The 13,239-nt window shown below is 41.8% G+C and overlaps 1 protein-coding gene across 3 annotated transcripts in view; it reads right to left on the reverse strand.

The window, feature by feature from the left end:
• The window catches only part of PCNT (pericentrin), a 176,577-nt gene that overhangs the window by 97,113 nt on the left and 66,225 nt on the right, over positions 1 to 13,239 (reverse strand). The window contains exons 22-27 of one of the 3 annotated variants that reach the window (XM_034786559.1): positions 10,965 to 11,177; positions 8,816 to 8,854; positions 4,518 to 4,747; positions 4,031 to 4,150; positions 3,259 to 3,279; positions 483 to 710 (exon numbers count right to left, since the gene is read on the reverse strand). In XM_034786559.1, coding sequence (XP_034642450.1) covers positions 483 to 710; positions 3,259 to 3,279; positions 4,031 to 4,150; positions 4,518 to 4,747; positions 8,816 to 8,854; positions 10,965 to 11,177 — 851 coding nt within the window. The remainder of the gene's footprint in view (positions 1 to 482; positions 711 to 3,258; positions 3,280 to 4,030; positions 4,151 to 4,517; positions 4,748 to 8,815; positions 8,855 to 10,964; positions 11,178 to 13,239) is intronic. The other 2 variants (XM_034786560.1, XM_034786561.1) reach the window with 2 other exon arrangements.

Consider the following 13,239-nt stretch of genomic DNA (forward strand, 5'->3'; position numbering starts at 1 on the left):
CTGTATACAAGTTAGGTATTATTATGTAGTATTTAGTAGCACCTTCTCTAGCGCCTGTAGGAACAAAAGGAGTACATACTTCCCAATACATTTCTTGTGACTGCCAAAAATGATTCTTTGCAAATAGTGGGGGGGGGGGGTTCAGTTCTCAAAGCAAAAATTTGTTTCCAATTACCACTGTAATACTTGCCATTGATACAAGACACTAAGTGACATCTGATGGAAGAGACAACGTGGGTGAGGTAATATCTTTTTTTGGACCAATTTCTGTTAGTGAAACAGACAAGCTACACAGAGCTGTTCTTCAGTTCTGATGGAAGAACAGACACTGGAAATCTATATCCATTACTCCCTGGCAGGGTAAGGCCAGGGCTGGCATAACTTGACTAGTTAAAAATCCCATATGGAATTGTCAGCTATAATCCCTAAATTACCCTCCACTAGTACATTCCACTTAAAAAGAAAATCTTTAAAAGTATTACTTGTGTTAGTTCAGTTTCCCTTTTCTTCATTTTTTGCAGTTCTTGTTCCAAACGGCTGACAGTCTTTGAGGCCTCAGTATTGGTGTGCTCCAGCTCTCTAATCCGCGCTGCTAGCTCCTCTGTTTCTTTATCTCGAACTGTAATTTCTCGGTACTTCTGCTCCTTTTCTAATAACAGTTTATTGTAATCATCTGTTTTGTCTTTTATTTCTGCTTGCAAAGACTCTATCTACACAGCAAGACAAATATTACATAGATGCAACAAACAAACAAACAAAAAAGACATTAAATATTTCTACAGAAAGGAAATATTCACTCTGTGGCTAATCCTAAAAATAAATCATTATTGGCAGCCCGAGAATTTCACATTAGTCACCATTTGTGATCAGATACCACCTGAAAGCAAAACTAAAATAAAAAAGGTAAAAATTAGCCATCTGTAAATCTTGCTTTCTGAAGATGGTACCTCTTAAAAAGCTATAAACGTATTAGCTTAATATTTGCAGCAATCTAGAAAAACAGCAGCACATTAATATAACAAAAGGTCCTGAAAATGGAAGTACTATGGATCTGTTAAGAATAAAAACCAAATTAGGTTTTACTCTGAATTGTATATGGGCCCAATTAGGATTATTTAGTTTTAGCATACCTCCTTTGTGATCCATAAACTATTACTCAAGTATCAATCATAACATAAGCCTGTTTTTATCTTACAGAAAAGCTTTTGAATAACATTTGCAAAAAATAGCAACACTTTCTCTAAGGCTGATTACGTTACAAAAATGTTGTCAAAATGATTTGGTTAATTCATCAATACACAAGAGGTTAGGACAGAGGTCCCTAAGCTGTGGGGTGCGCCCCTCTAGAGGGGCACAGAAGAACATTCAGGGCCCAGGACAGCCCCCACGGGGTTCTGAGAGGGAGTGCCACCCAGCTCTGCTCCTAGCCCTGGCCCCATCCCCAGCTGTGACCCCAGCCTCGGCCCTCTTACCCAGGTCTGTGTCCCCCCTCTCCCTTCCCCCAAAGTCACAGCCCCAGTCCCAACTCCAGGGGGGGACGTGCATGGGGGAAAGTGGGGATACGAGGTAAAAAGTTTGGGGACCTCTTTTTCTGAGACACATCATTCTTATACTATAAATTTCTTTTTAAATGCTATGTTCCAGTAGCTCCATTGTTATGATGCTGACTATAAGGGAACAAACACTTCCACAACCTTCACTCTAATCCCAAACCCTGAGATGGTGGTTCTGATCACCAACTGGCCATTCTTTTTTTCACAAAATAGCCCTATTAGATATTCCCCTATTTTAGAAGGTGAGAAAGTGGGCAAGTGTGGATCTGTTACAGTGATTATGTTCAGAGAACAAAAACTTCAGGCCATTGGACTGTAGCGGAATTGTCTCATCCAATCACAGTGCATGTGTGCTACATATTCACTGACCTGCAGCCACTTGTTTTACTTCCAAATAATTGCATAGCAACTATCTACATCCTGGCACTTTGATCTGGTAATGATCACAAAACTCACTTCAGATTAACCACAAATATTGCCAGCTTAATTTCTCATCCTCTCCCATACCTTTTGCATTCAACCCTGATGCTCTTCCTTAGGAAGTCAAAAATAATCTACTAAACACTGAACATTTTTTTTAATTAGGTTGCAAATGTTCAGAACAGCAAATAAATATAAGCTAATTTTTACAGGTCTCATTCCTTCCTCATCTCTACATGTGCCGTTTTATTAGTGAGTAAAAAAAACTGTTCAGTAAACAAGGGCATTTTCAAACTGCTACTAGAATGCTTGTCATTTTGCACACATCCCAGCTTCATTTCTTTTTATGATTTCCTTTTATGATCTTATGAGTACTCAAGACTTAAGTAGAGGCCAGACCAGAAACATGTCTTTGAAGGGGGGATACCCAATCCACACAAAAACAGCTTAAACTAAACAAGTTATATGACCTTCAAACTTTAAACAAATATATGATTTAAGCTTCCTTGGATTGGTCACCTTAAACTTTCCTCTACCCTTTGTAGACATATGTTTATAAAACAATCTATATACCTGTTGGAAAGATTTTCTAAATATATCAACATATCGGTGTTCTGCCTCGAACACTATGCCCAGATAAAGGGAGAATGAAACAGCTAGAACTCCTAAGATGATAAACAGGAAGTAGAGCTACATTAAACTTTAGGACCCTATACAATGACGCTGACAAATTATTTGTCTGGTTGTCTGGAAAACTCCACTGTCCTGAGAGTTTAATTGTTTATAATGGGTTTATTCTTCTACCACATGACATTTAAAGGTTTAGAATTCTACGGACTTGATACAGATGAAGGGTTAGAAATAAAGTTAGTAACATGTACAACCATATAAACACAAAATATGTGAAAAGTGATGCCACAAATAGAACCGGACAGCTGAGGCATAGGGGAAATGATTCCATGCTACTTACTTCCCAAAAGTTTGTTTTCTTTTCACAGTATGTATTAGAACAAAAAATTGTTTTACAAGAGTAATTACATGAGGATGCATTTGATCAATAAAGCCAGAAAAGTAAAGGAAAGTAGTTAGAAATAGGAAGTTAAATACAAAGCATTTTTTCTAGAGTAAGAGTTGGACAAAGCTAAACATGAATCCCAACATGTAATCAGTCTGAAGCAGATTTTACATTCGAGGAAGGCAAAAAAGGAAAGCAGATCTGAATAAGCAGAAGAAATTGAGGGGAAGGGAGAAAGGGCATGGGGATGCTCATGCTATTTTTCCATACCTGGAGAGTCAATTCAAAGATCTGTAATGTTCATTTATGTGAGAGAAAAAAACAAAACAAAACAAAAATTAAACTTTTAAATTGAATATCAAACTAACAAGCATCTGAAGGAAAAAAGGCCAGATGCCATAATTTTTAGTGCCAGTATTTTTGCTCTCTCTAAATCAAACCAACCTGATATGTTGGCAACATTTTACTGTAATACACACATTCAAAAATACCATTTCCTGCAATCTCACTAACAAAACCAAAATTAAGACATGCTCCAACACTCATGCCACCAAAATTCAGCCAGTTTTAAGAAAAAGTTGATTAATTCAGTACTCTGGATTTCCTAAAATACTTGAGAAAATGATTATACTAAGGCCTGGTCCCCCCTAAGCCCCCACTTTGGACTAAGGTACGCAAATTCAGCTACGTTAATAACGTAGCTGAATTCGAAGTACCTTAGTCCGAACTTACTGCGGGTCCAGAAGCGGCAGGGAGGCTCCCCCGTCGATGCCGCGTACTCCTCTCGCCGAGCTGGAGTATCGGTGTCGACGGCGAGCACTTCCGGGATCAATTTATCGCGTCTTAACCAGACGCGATAAATCGATCCCAGAACATCGATTGCCTGCCGCCGGACCCTCCAGTAAGTGTAGACGTACCCTAAGTGTGATATTCAACAAACAAAGCAACCACAGATATCCAAATGTAAATCCACTTTCGGCAATTTACTAAATAAATATAATAAACTCAAACATACACAGTGACTACATGTGGTTCTACCTACCCCATATTGTCTGGGCTCTCCAGAAGTCTGGGATTTTCCTGACAGTTTTAACTGATCTTCTAGTTTCTGAATTTCTTGCTGAAACTCATCACGTTCATGTTCTCGCTCTATAGCTTGTTCCTGTAAGATGAAAAAAATTGTTTTTAATTTTTGCTATGAGGAAGCTGATGTTTGCATTTTCCTTTTTTCTTGCATCTGCCTGGCAGTTCTAGAAGCCAGGTAAGAATTTACAGGGACAATAGGAGATTATTATTTCAATTTACAAAACAAATGAACAGCAAAAACATGGAAAGAAAAAGCTAATTTCCATACTCCTATAGATCAGGAAACTTTTAAAAACAAACAATCATCCTTGGTTTTACAAGGAGAAACACAAAGGTCTTATTTTTGATAAAACCAAAACTATCCTGGAAGAGACTTATCACAAAATAGGAGGAAGTGTTTTTCCTCTCCAAAGCTGCAGAAATTGGGTGTTGAGCTTGCTTACATCCATGAACTGTCGTTGACTTCTAAGCTGTTTTTCGAGGACTTGAATTTGCTGCCTTAGATCAGTAACCTCCAATGACTTCTTTGCCAACTTCTGATTTTGATCCATCTGTTCTTCAAGTTCCACTTCCAAAACCTTCATCTGAGAGCGCAAGCTGGAATGGTCCTTCTCTGCCTGGCACTGCAGTTCTAACTTCTCTTTTGCTAAAAATTCTACTTCCTTTAGTAAACCTAAACACATACAGAATAGTAAGAGAGTTCGTCAGTCAGTCCAGAAATATGCAAATCAAATGATGTTTAAAATTATATTTTATGCATATAATACACACACGCACACACACCTCTGCAACACGTCAGCACCAAAGGGGAAATTTTCAAATACATAAAGAAGAGAAAGGCACCCAACTCCCTGACTGTGTCTTTGAAAATCTTCCCCATAGACAACAAAATAATTACATATGCAATATCAGCAATGTCCAGTGGAAATAAGTCATAGTTCATGATTACTTGATTAACCAATCTATGGCTACAAATTGAGCTTTCAACAAACAGGATATACTGTTTGGAGGATCCAAACTAGGATCCAAACTAAGATCCCAACATAAAGGCTTTTTGGAAAACATCAAATTAATTCTAACACTTATCTGGTTGTAAGTAACCTGAACACACAGATGAGACTCAGGAGGTCTAACTTTTAAACATATTATGATTAAAAGGAGGGTGGTGAAAGAACTATTATTCTGCCTTTTAAATGTGCAATTTGTATCTTCATTATTTGTGAAAAAAGCTTTTCCTTACTGTAGCAAAGAGGTGTGGCCTCCCTCAGAGACTGGCAGCGAGGGTGGACCACACCCACCTGGTGCACGGAACCAGGAAGTTGATGCCACCACTCCAGAAGCAGAGAGGCGGGACAGGAACAGGAAGCATAAAAGGTGGGCCTGTAGCTCACTTGAAGAGGAGCCGCCGAGGGAGGCAGACGCTTCCAGCTCACCGTTGGAACTGGAGTCTGCGGATTGGTGGCAGATGACAGAACAAGGAGCAATGGTCTCAAGTTGCAGTGGGGGAGGTCCAGGTTGGATATCAGGAAAAACTATTTCACTAGGAGGGTGGTGAAACACTGGAATGCGTTACCTAGGGAGGTGGTGGAGTCTCCTTCCTTGGAGGTTTTTAAGGCCCGGCTTGACAAAGCCCTGGCTGGGATGATTTAGCTGGGAATTGGTCCTGCTTTGAGCAGGGGGTTGGACTAGATGACCTCTTGAGGTCCCTTCCAACTCTGATATTCTATGATTCTATGATTCTAAGACTTCTGCTGCCCTGAGGATACCTCCCAGGGACCAGGTTTGCCAGACACGCCCGACGCTGAGGAGCTGCTGGGATTGCCACTGGCAGTATACCCTGAGGAGACGGAGGACGACTCTAGGGTTCAGGTACACGTGAGGGGGAGTGTAGGAACCAGCCAGGGGAACCAGATGACCATCTAGCTGTGGGGCCGCCATAAAAGAGACAGTCAGCGTGTTGCAGGTGGATTCCACGCTGACCCAGTGGCAGACCATTCTGCCGCTGTTAGGGCCCTGAGCTGGAACACCGTGGAGTTGGGCAGGCCTGCATCCCTGTCCCCACCACCACCACCACCCTCCTTAGACCAAAAGGCCTGCTTTTGTCTGTTGCCCACCAGACCCAGGACAATACTGGGGGGTATTCGCCCTGACGGAGCACCTAGACTTAACCCATGCTGGTGCCCCTGACTGTTTGCTGGGTGCTTAATCCCTGTCCTGAGCCCCAGAGACTGTAGGTAGTGCTCGCTCTTGCACGAGGGGGCCAGTGCACTAGTTTGCAAGGCACCCCGGCTTGCCCAAAGGCCTGGGCCCCTGAACTGTCCCTAACTACAGTACCCCGCTTGACGGCTGGAACCCTAGACTGTTTGGGGGTCTGCCTCGTCTACAGGCTTGGGCCCCCAGAATCATTCACTCTTTCCCAACTGAGGACTGGGCCCGCAAGACTGCTAACTTCCCCCTTTGATAGACTACTACTCCAGGGGGGTGACAGCAAAGAGGTGTGGCCTCTCTCAGAGATTGGCAGCGAGGGAGGGCCACACACCCCTAGACACCTCTACAATTACCAACATCTAGAAATTCACTGAGGCAAGAGGATTCAGTAGATAGTGTTGTCACCTTTTACCTGTTTTCAGATTTGTAAGTGCCCACAATAGAGTTTTGAAATAGATTTAAATGAAAAACAGACAAATTTCAGCCACCAAATGTCAGATTCATACTTCTCAAGGAAGAGTTTGAAAAAACTGGTGGACACAGCAATTTTATCCCCGCCAAATCGTGAGTAACAATGGAGAATGAACTATATATTTTAACTGATGAGTAGCTGAGTCTTTTTAGCTTTAAAATGAGTTTTACTGCCATCTGTGGAACAAAAAAACTGCTTAAATTAGAATTTGAAATTTAAAAAAAAATTCTTACGACCTACCTTCTATTCAAAAAAGCCAGTATCTGTATGGAATCTAATTAGGCCCATAAACTATGTAGAATGGGAAATTTGTTGCCAAAACTTAATATCTGATTGTGCATTAATGCAAGGTCAGTAACTGTACTCTGCTTTGACAGTCTTGTTATTTTTCTCTCCTTTTGGTGTTACATAGCAGTCTGATTCTCAAAATGTATAGGTATATAATTAAAGGTAACACTAACAGATTGTCAGGTCACTGATTTGACTCTGAATAGAGAATCAAATTGAAATTGTTTTATCAATGCTAGCTCAAGTCATGCAATCCCTCGAGTGACTCAAAAAATCACATTAGAAACTGCTATGGTAGATTCCATTAGGAAGCTCATTTTTCACATCAACGTAACACAGCTTTGTTGGCTCGTCCAAAAATAATAATAAAAAATGTAAGTGAAATCCAGTATGATTTTTATACAAATACCCAGCACTACAAACAATAATTCCAAACAAGAGGAAGAGTACTATTTTAAATTTTAAAAAATGTGATTTGTTAAATTAGAAAAAATAAAAAAGGAAACTCCTAGTATAAGTAGCTTGTTAGGCCTTTAACAGTTAACTTCTACAATAGCTGGAGTTTAACTAGATGGTGAATTTTAAAACCCAATCCTGTTTACATATCACAGCCAGACTCTCAATCATGCCACAGGGTCAGATTTAAGGACAAGGGCCTAGTAGGCACGTGAGGGTAAGTCTACACTGCGCCAAAAAAAAAAAATAATAATAATAATAATCCCATAGCAGCGTTTGAGAGAGAGCTGGAAGACATGTGGGAGCTGGACAAACACAAGGAATGGAGCTGCAGCAGTTGGAGAGAGAGCTCAGCACTGCCCTCTCCCTATATCCTGGACTGTGATCTGGCCAGATAATCCCACCTCAGCTGCCTGAAAAATGCAGTCCCCCAACTCACGTCCTTCCCCCACAAGCCTAGAGCCGTCCTAGCATGCACAAGTATCCCAGGATATACATTTTGGGGCTTCTCAGAAGAAAAGCATTGCTCCTCTTAATTTATCAGAGCCATATGTTCATTGCACACACAACCATGTATAGAGAAAGCAGTATGGCTGCACTTCTGAGCTAACTCAAAATTTCTCATTTGCATATAAAAGCAAAACTTCTGTTTGCATTTACTTTAGCATTTGACTTCAATAGTCATTTAAAACCATTTGTCTCCCTTATTTTTCTATTCCTTCCTTCCTCTGAGAATCCTTTTCCCCCCTCGATCTTTTCCACTATATGTTCTTTCAAGAGAACTCGTCCTTCCCTTTAGTCCATTCTTACCTTTCTCCTGTCCTCCTCCTCCCCATTCCTACTCTCTCTTCGTTCTGCCACCACAATACTCCTTCCAGTTCCTTCAATTCTCTTTCATTCACCATCTCTAGGTCTCCTGTACTTGGTGTTGCTACATTTTAAGAATACATTTACCCTCTAAGAAGCCCAGTGCCACACAATTAGAACCTCATAGCATATTTATAAAACATTTTTGTCTGTTCAAAACAACAATTTTGGTTGCTTATAATTGCACTATGGAATTTAAGACTGACATCAGACTGATATCATTTAATAAATATCGATTAATGAATTAAGTTTTTAACATAATTCAAGTTTAGTGATTTTTGTTAAATTGTGAAAGTAATGTCTTAAACATGTCCACAATATTAATAATAATTTATTAAATTAACTAAATTTATTGGGCATAGTTCTGAAGTACTATTCCTCTTTGTTAGATTAAATTCAAAGTCATTAATTAATCCACATCATTTCTCATGAAATCACACTGTTACAAACCTGAATCTTCCTTTTTTGCTATGTTAGCAACAGGAACTCCTATGAATAGAAACACGTACAAGACAAAAATAGGACATTTTGATTCATTCCATCTTCCAGATCACTAATGAATTTAACACAGAATAGGGATAATGCCAAACTTTGTAGCATTCCTAAAGGTAACCTGTCTCAATGTGGAGAAGTAGTAGCTAATCATATATGCTGACCATGCATTACTGTTTTTATATAGCCCATTTTGGGTACAATTTTGCCAGGCACCTGGCCATCTCTTTACTGAGGTCCTGTATCTACTGAATTCTTTCATTTGGCAATTCTTCCCCAAAGCTTCATGTGTTTCTTACTTTTTTTCCTTGCTAAGTACTCAGAGCTCCTTTAACCTCTAAATCAGTCGTACACTGAAAAGCACTACAGAGACTCTAAAATAACTGGACAGTGATATCCTGACATTCCATTATTTCCAGTGGGACACATGACTCAAAGCCATAACCACCTGGCAACATAAAGATCACAAAACAACATCAGTGTGTCCTGATGTGATTATTTTGTCTCTCTCTGTGGATGTCTGAAACTCTGTCATCCTACATATGGCAGAAAATATTGTTTCTCCTTTCTCTCTTCCCCCCCTTTCTAGAAGCACTGGTCGGGGCAAATATTCTGGTGGACCTGATGTTGTAATCAGTCCATTGCTTGCTCATGACAAACAGTGAGAGCTCAGCAGAGGCCTGTGAAGTCTACAAGTAGAGCAAGTTAGTGTCACAGCCACCACAGGTTATTTTCACTACTCAAGTCTTAGATTTTCCTCTAAAGATATAATTATCTTTCCTCAGGCTAATACCATTTCTGAGATTTTGATACAGTGCCTCCGTATCAGCTAATAGAGACAAAACATCAAGATTTTTGATGGCATCATCCTGTGAGAGGAATGTAGGGTTGCAGGAGCCAGAGAGTAGGGAAGAGCCATGGGGACAGGGCAGAGGGAGACAGGAGATGGAGTGGGTGGATAGGAGCGGAAGGGATAGGTGTCAAGAGACAGAGGTTGGAGTGGTGGATAGGAGTAGCATAGGAGGAGAAAGGCAGGAACCAGAACAAGGGGTTGGATAGGAGCAGAGGGAGGAGGGGGCAGGTGGTAAATAGAAGAGGAGAGGTGCAGAGCCTGAAGGTTTGGAGGCAAACGGGAGCAGAGAGGAACAGGAATTTTGGGGGGAGGGTGGATACTCGGGACAGAATAGTCTAAAGAATGCCTGAAATTGAACCCAGTAGCCCGGAGACTCTCCATTCCTCTGCTGTGAGCAAACAGCTGTCTAGTTGTCTAGAGTCCAGATCATTAAAGCCTCCTCCTAGTTGTCCCTCCTAGATTGCTTTCCCCAGGGGTTTTGACTCACTGAATTCTAGTCCGTAGGGAGTTTATAGCAGATGCCCATTACAATTTATCCTGCATCTTTAATTATTTTAGCCTTATCCAAGTTATTTAACTACTTCCTGCATTTTCAGTCCATTTCCTTGGTACTGTAGTGGTGTTCTAGAGCTTGTCTATGCTACCACGTGGGATCGATCTAAGATACGCAACTTCAGCTATGTGAATAGCGTAGCTGAAGTCGACATACTTAGATCTATTTACCACGGTGTCTTCACTGCAGTAAGTCCACAGCCGACGCTTTCCCGTTGACTCCGCTTACGCGCCTCATTCTGGTGGAGTACCGGCGTTGACAGGAGAGAGCTCAGCGGTCGATTTTTCACGTCTATATAAGACGCAATAAATTGACCCCCGCTGATCAATCGCTGCCTGGGAGGTAGTGTAGACAAGCCCCTAGTGACACAGATCTACTTCTTTTTCCCTTTCTCTCCTGCCTATGCTCTATCAGTTAACTAAATTTTAGTTGCCAGATCCTCATGATCAATTACATCACCTTCCATTCAGTATCACTTTTAGTTCATCATGCTTATTTTTCCATACTCCTTCCATTTGTCACTAGACATTGGAGTACTTCTCATTAACAGCAACATCTTATTTCTAAAAACAGAAGTGTCATGTCTGGGTTTATTTTCAAAGTTAACTGGAAGTCCCTGCTCTACCCTTTCCTGTCCTGAGCTATTCAACCAACCATTATACAAAAGAAATATCAATAAATGTTATTAAAGCATTACTTACCAACTTCTATTTCTCCTACGTTGGCAGCCAGAGCTTTCTTTTGACTTATTAACATATCCCGCTCCTCACAGAGTATTGCCTGTTCCTGGGTTAGCTTCTGAAACTGTTCCTGCAAGCTCTCCAGTTCCAAAACAAGGCGTCGTTCAGACTCTTCTTTCAGGCTCATTGCCTCTTCTAAGGCTGCTTTCTCAACTACATAGCCTTCAATGATACCTAAAATCCAAAGGTAAACTAAAAGTGTAGACACTGAATTTCTTACCTAAAGTACTATCAACTAACTATTGAAACTATCACCAATAGGAAGGGAAGGTTACTCACTTTGTGCAATAACTGAGATTCTTCGAGATGTGTGTCCCTGTGGGTGCTCCACTTCGGGTGTTGGTGCATCCCAGCACTGCTGATCAGAGATTTACAGTAGCAGTGTCCCCGCAGATCATGCGTGCGCAGTAGGCAGGTCGTGGTGCCGTTGGTGCCACATGTAGCGTGCACACGACCCAAGGCCTCCAGTTCCTTCTCTACCACAGGGTACCTACTGCGAACTCTGAAGTAGAGGGTGGGTAGTGGAGCTCTCACAGGGACACACATCTCGAAGAACCTCAGTTTCTGCACAAGGTGAGTAACCTTCCCTTCTTCTTCGAGTGCTGTCACTGTGGGTGCTCCACTTCAGGTGACTGTACAGCAGTGCCCCTCAGGGGACTTCGGGTTTGTTTGAGTCATAGAGGTAAGTACTGTGAGACTCACGATGGTGTCACTCCTGGAGTCATGAGTGATTGCACAGTGTTCAGCAAATGCGCGGACAGAGGCCCAAGTGGCTGCCTTACAAATCTCTAATATTGGAACACTATGTAGAAACGCTATTGAGGTTAAAACAGATCTAGTAGTATGTGCTCTAATGTGTTCCGATGGTTCTGTATTCTGCATACGATAGCACAGTTGAATGCATGTGGAGATCCAGCTAGACAATCTCTGAGTAGATATTGTGTCTCCTTTTGAACGCTCAATAGTAGAGACAAAGTCTAGGAGAATTCCGGAAGGGTTTGGTCCTTTCAAGGTAAAACACTAGCACACGTCTAAAGTCCAGTGGGTGCAGGGTGGCCTCTCTTGGATTCCTGAGAGGCTTAGGATAGAATGTAAGGAGATGGATTGGTTGGTTCAGATGAAATGTAGACGTAACCTTTGGGTGCGGACGTAGCATAACCTTTTCTTTGAAGAATACTGTGTATGGAGGATCAGCCATGAGCAGACCTATCTCACTCACCCTTCTGGTAGAAGTAATAGCAACCAGAAAGGCCACTTTCATGGATAAATGTAGCACGGAACAGATGACTAATGGTTCGAATGGTGGTCTGGTGAGGCATTTCAGCACCAGATTGAGGTCCCACGTTGGGGTAGGCCAACGAACTTCTGGGTAAAGGTTCATGAGACCCGTGAGGAAGCGTTTAGTAGTTGGGTCCGCGAATGTTGAGGTTCCATCGATCTCCTGATGGAACACTGTAATGGCCACCAGATGAACTTTGATTGAGCTCATTCTTAAACCTGAACTTTTCAGCTCCAGTAGGTATTCCAGCACTAGTGGTACTGTAGAGGCTGTTAACTGTCTTTCTTGACACCAGGCGGAGAATCTCTTCCATTTTTGAAGGCAAGTATTAAGTGTGGTCATCTTCCTGGTGTTTAATAACACACATTTAACTTGTTCTGAGTAGATTAGTTCACCATGGTGGAACCATGTAGGAGCCCTGTTTGTAAGTGGAGTAGCTCCAGGTTCAGGCGAAGAGTACGACTGTGGTGCTGAGACAGCAGATCTGCACTAGGAGGGAGGGCTCGTGGGGCACATACCGCCATTCGCATCAGATAAGGGTACCATGCTTGTCTGGGCTATGTCGTGACTCTGAGGATAACCTTGGCCCTGTCTGTTTGTATCTAGTGCGTCATGCGTGATAGCAGTGGAAATAAATACATGAGTTGTGCCTCCCATTTGATGAGGAAGGCGTTCCCCAGTGATCGTGGTCAGAGTCCTGCTCGCAAACAGAACATTGTGCATTTGCCGTCTGTTGGGGATGCGAACAGGTCGATGATGGGAATTCCCCATCAGCATGGTCTTGAGAGAAGTACCTGCTGAGTGTGTCCGCTGTCGCATTCTGACAGCCAGGCAGGTACCATGCCAAGATGTTTATGTAGTGTTGTGTGCACCAGCTCCATATTTGATGGCTTTGGTGCGTAGCGAGTGTGAATGAGCGCCTCCTTGGCAGTTGATGTAAGACACGCATGCAATATT

The sequence above is a fragment of the Trachemys scripta genome, chromosome 11, assembly GCF_013100865.1.
Source record: "Trachemys scripta elegans isolate TJP31775 chromosome 11, CAS_Tse_1.0, whole genome shotgun sequence".
Lineage (NCBI taxonomy): Eukaryota > Metazoa > Chordata > Testudines > Emydidae > Trachemys > Trachemys scripta.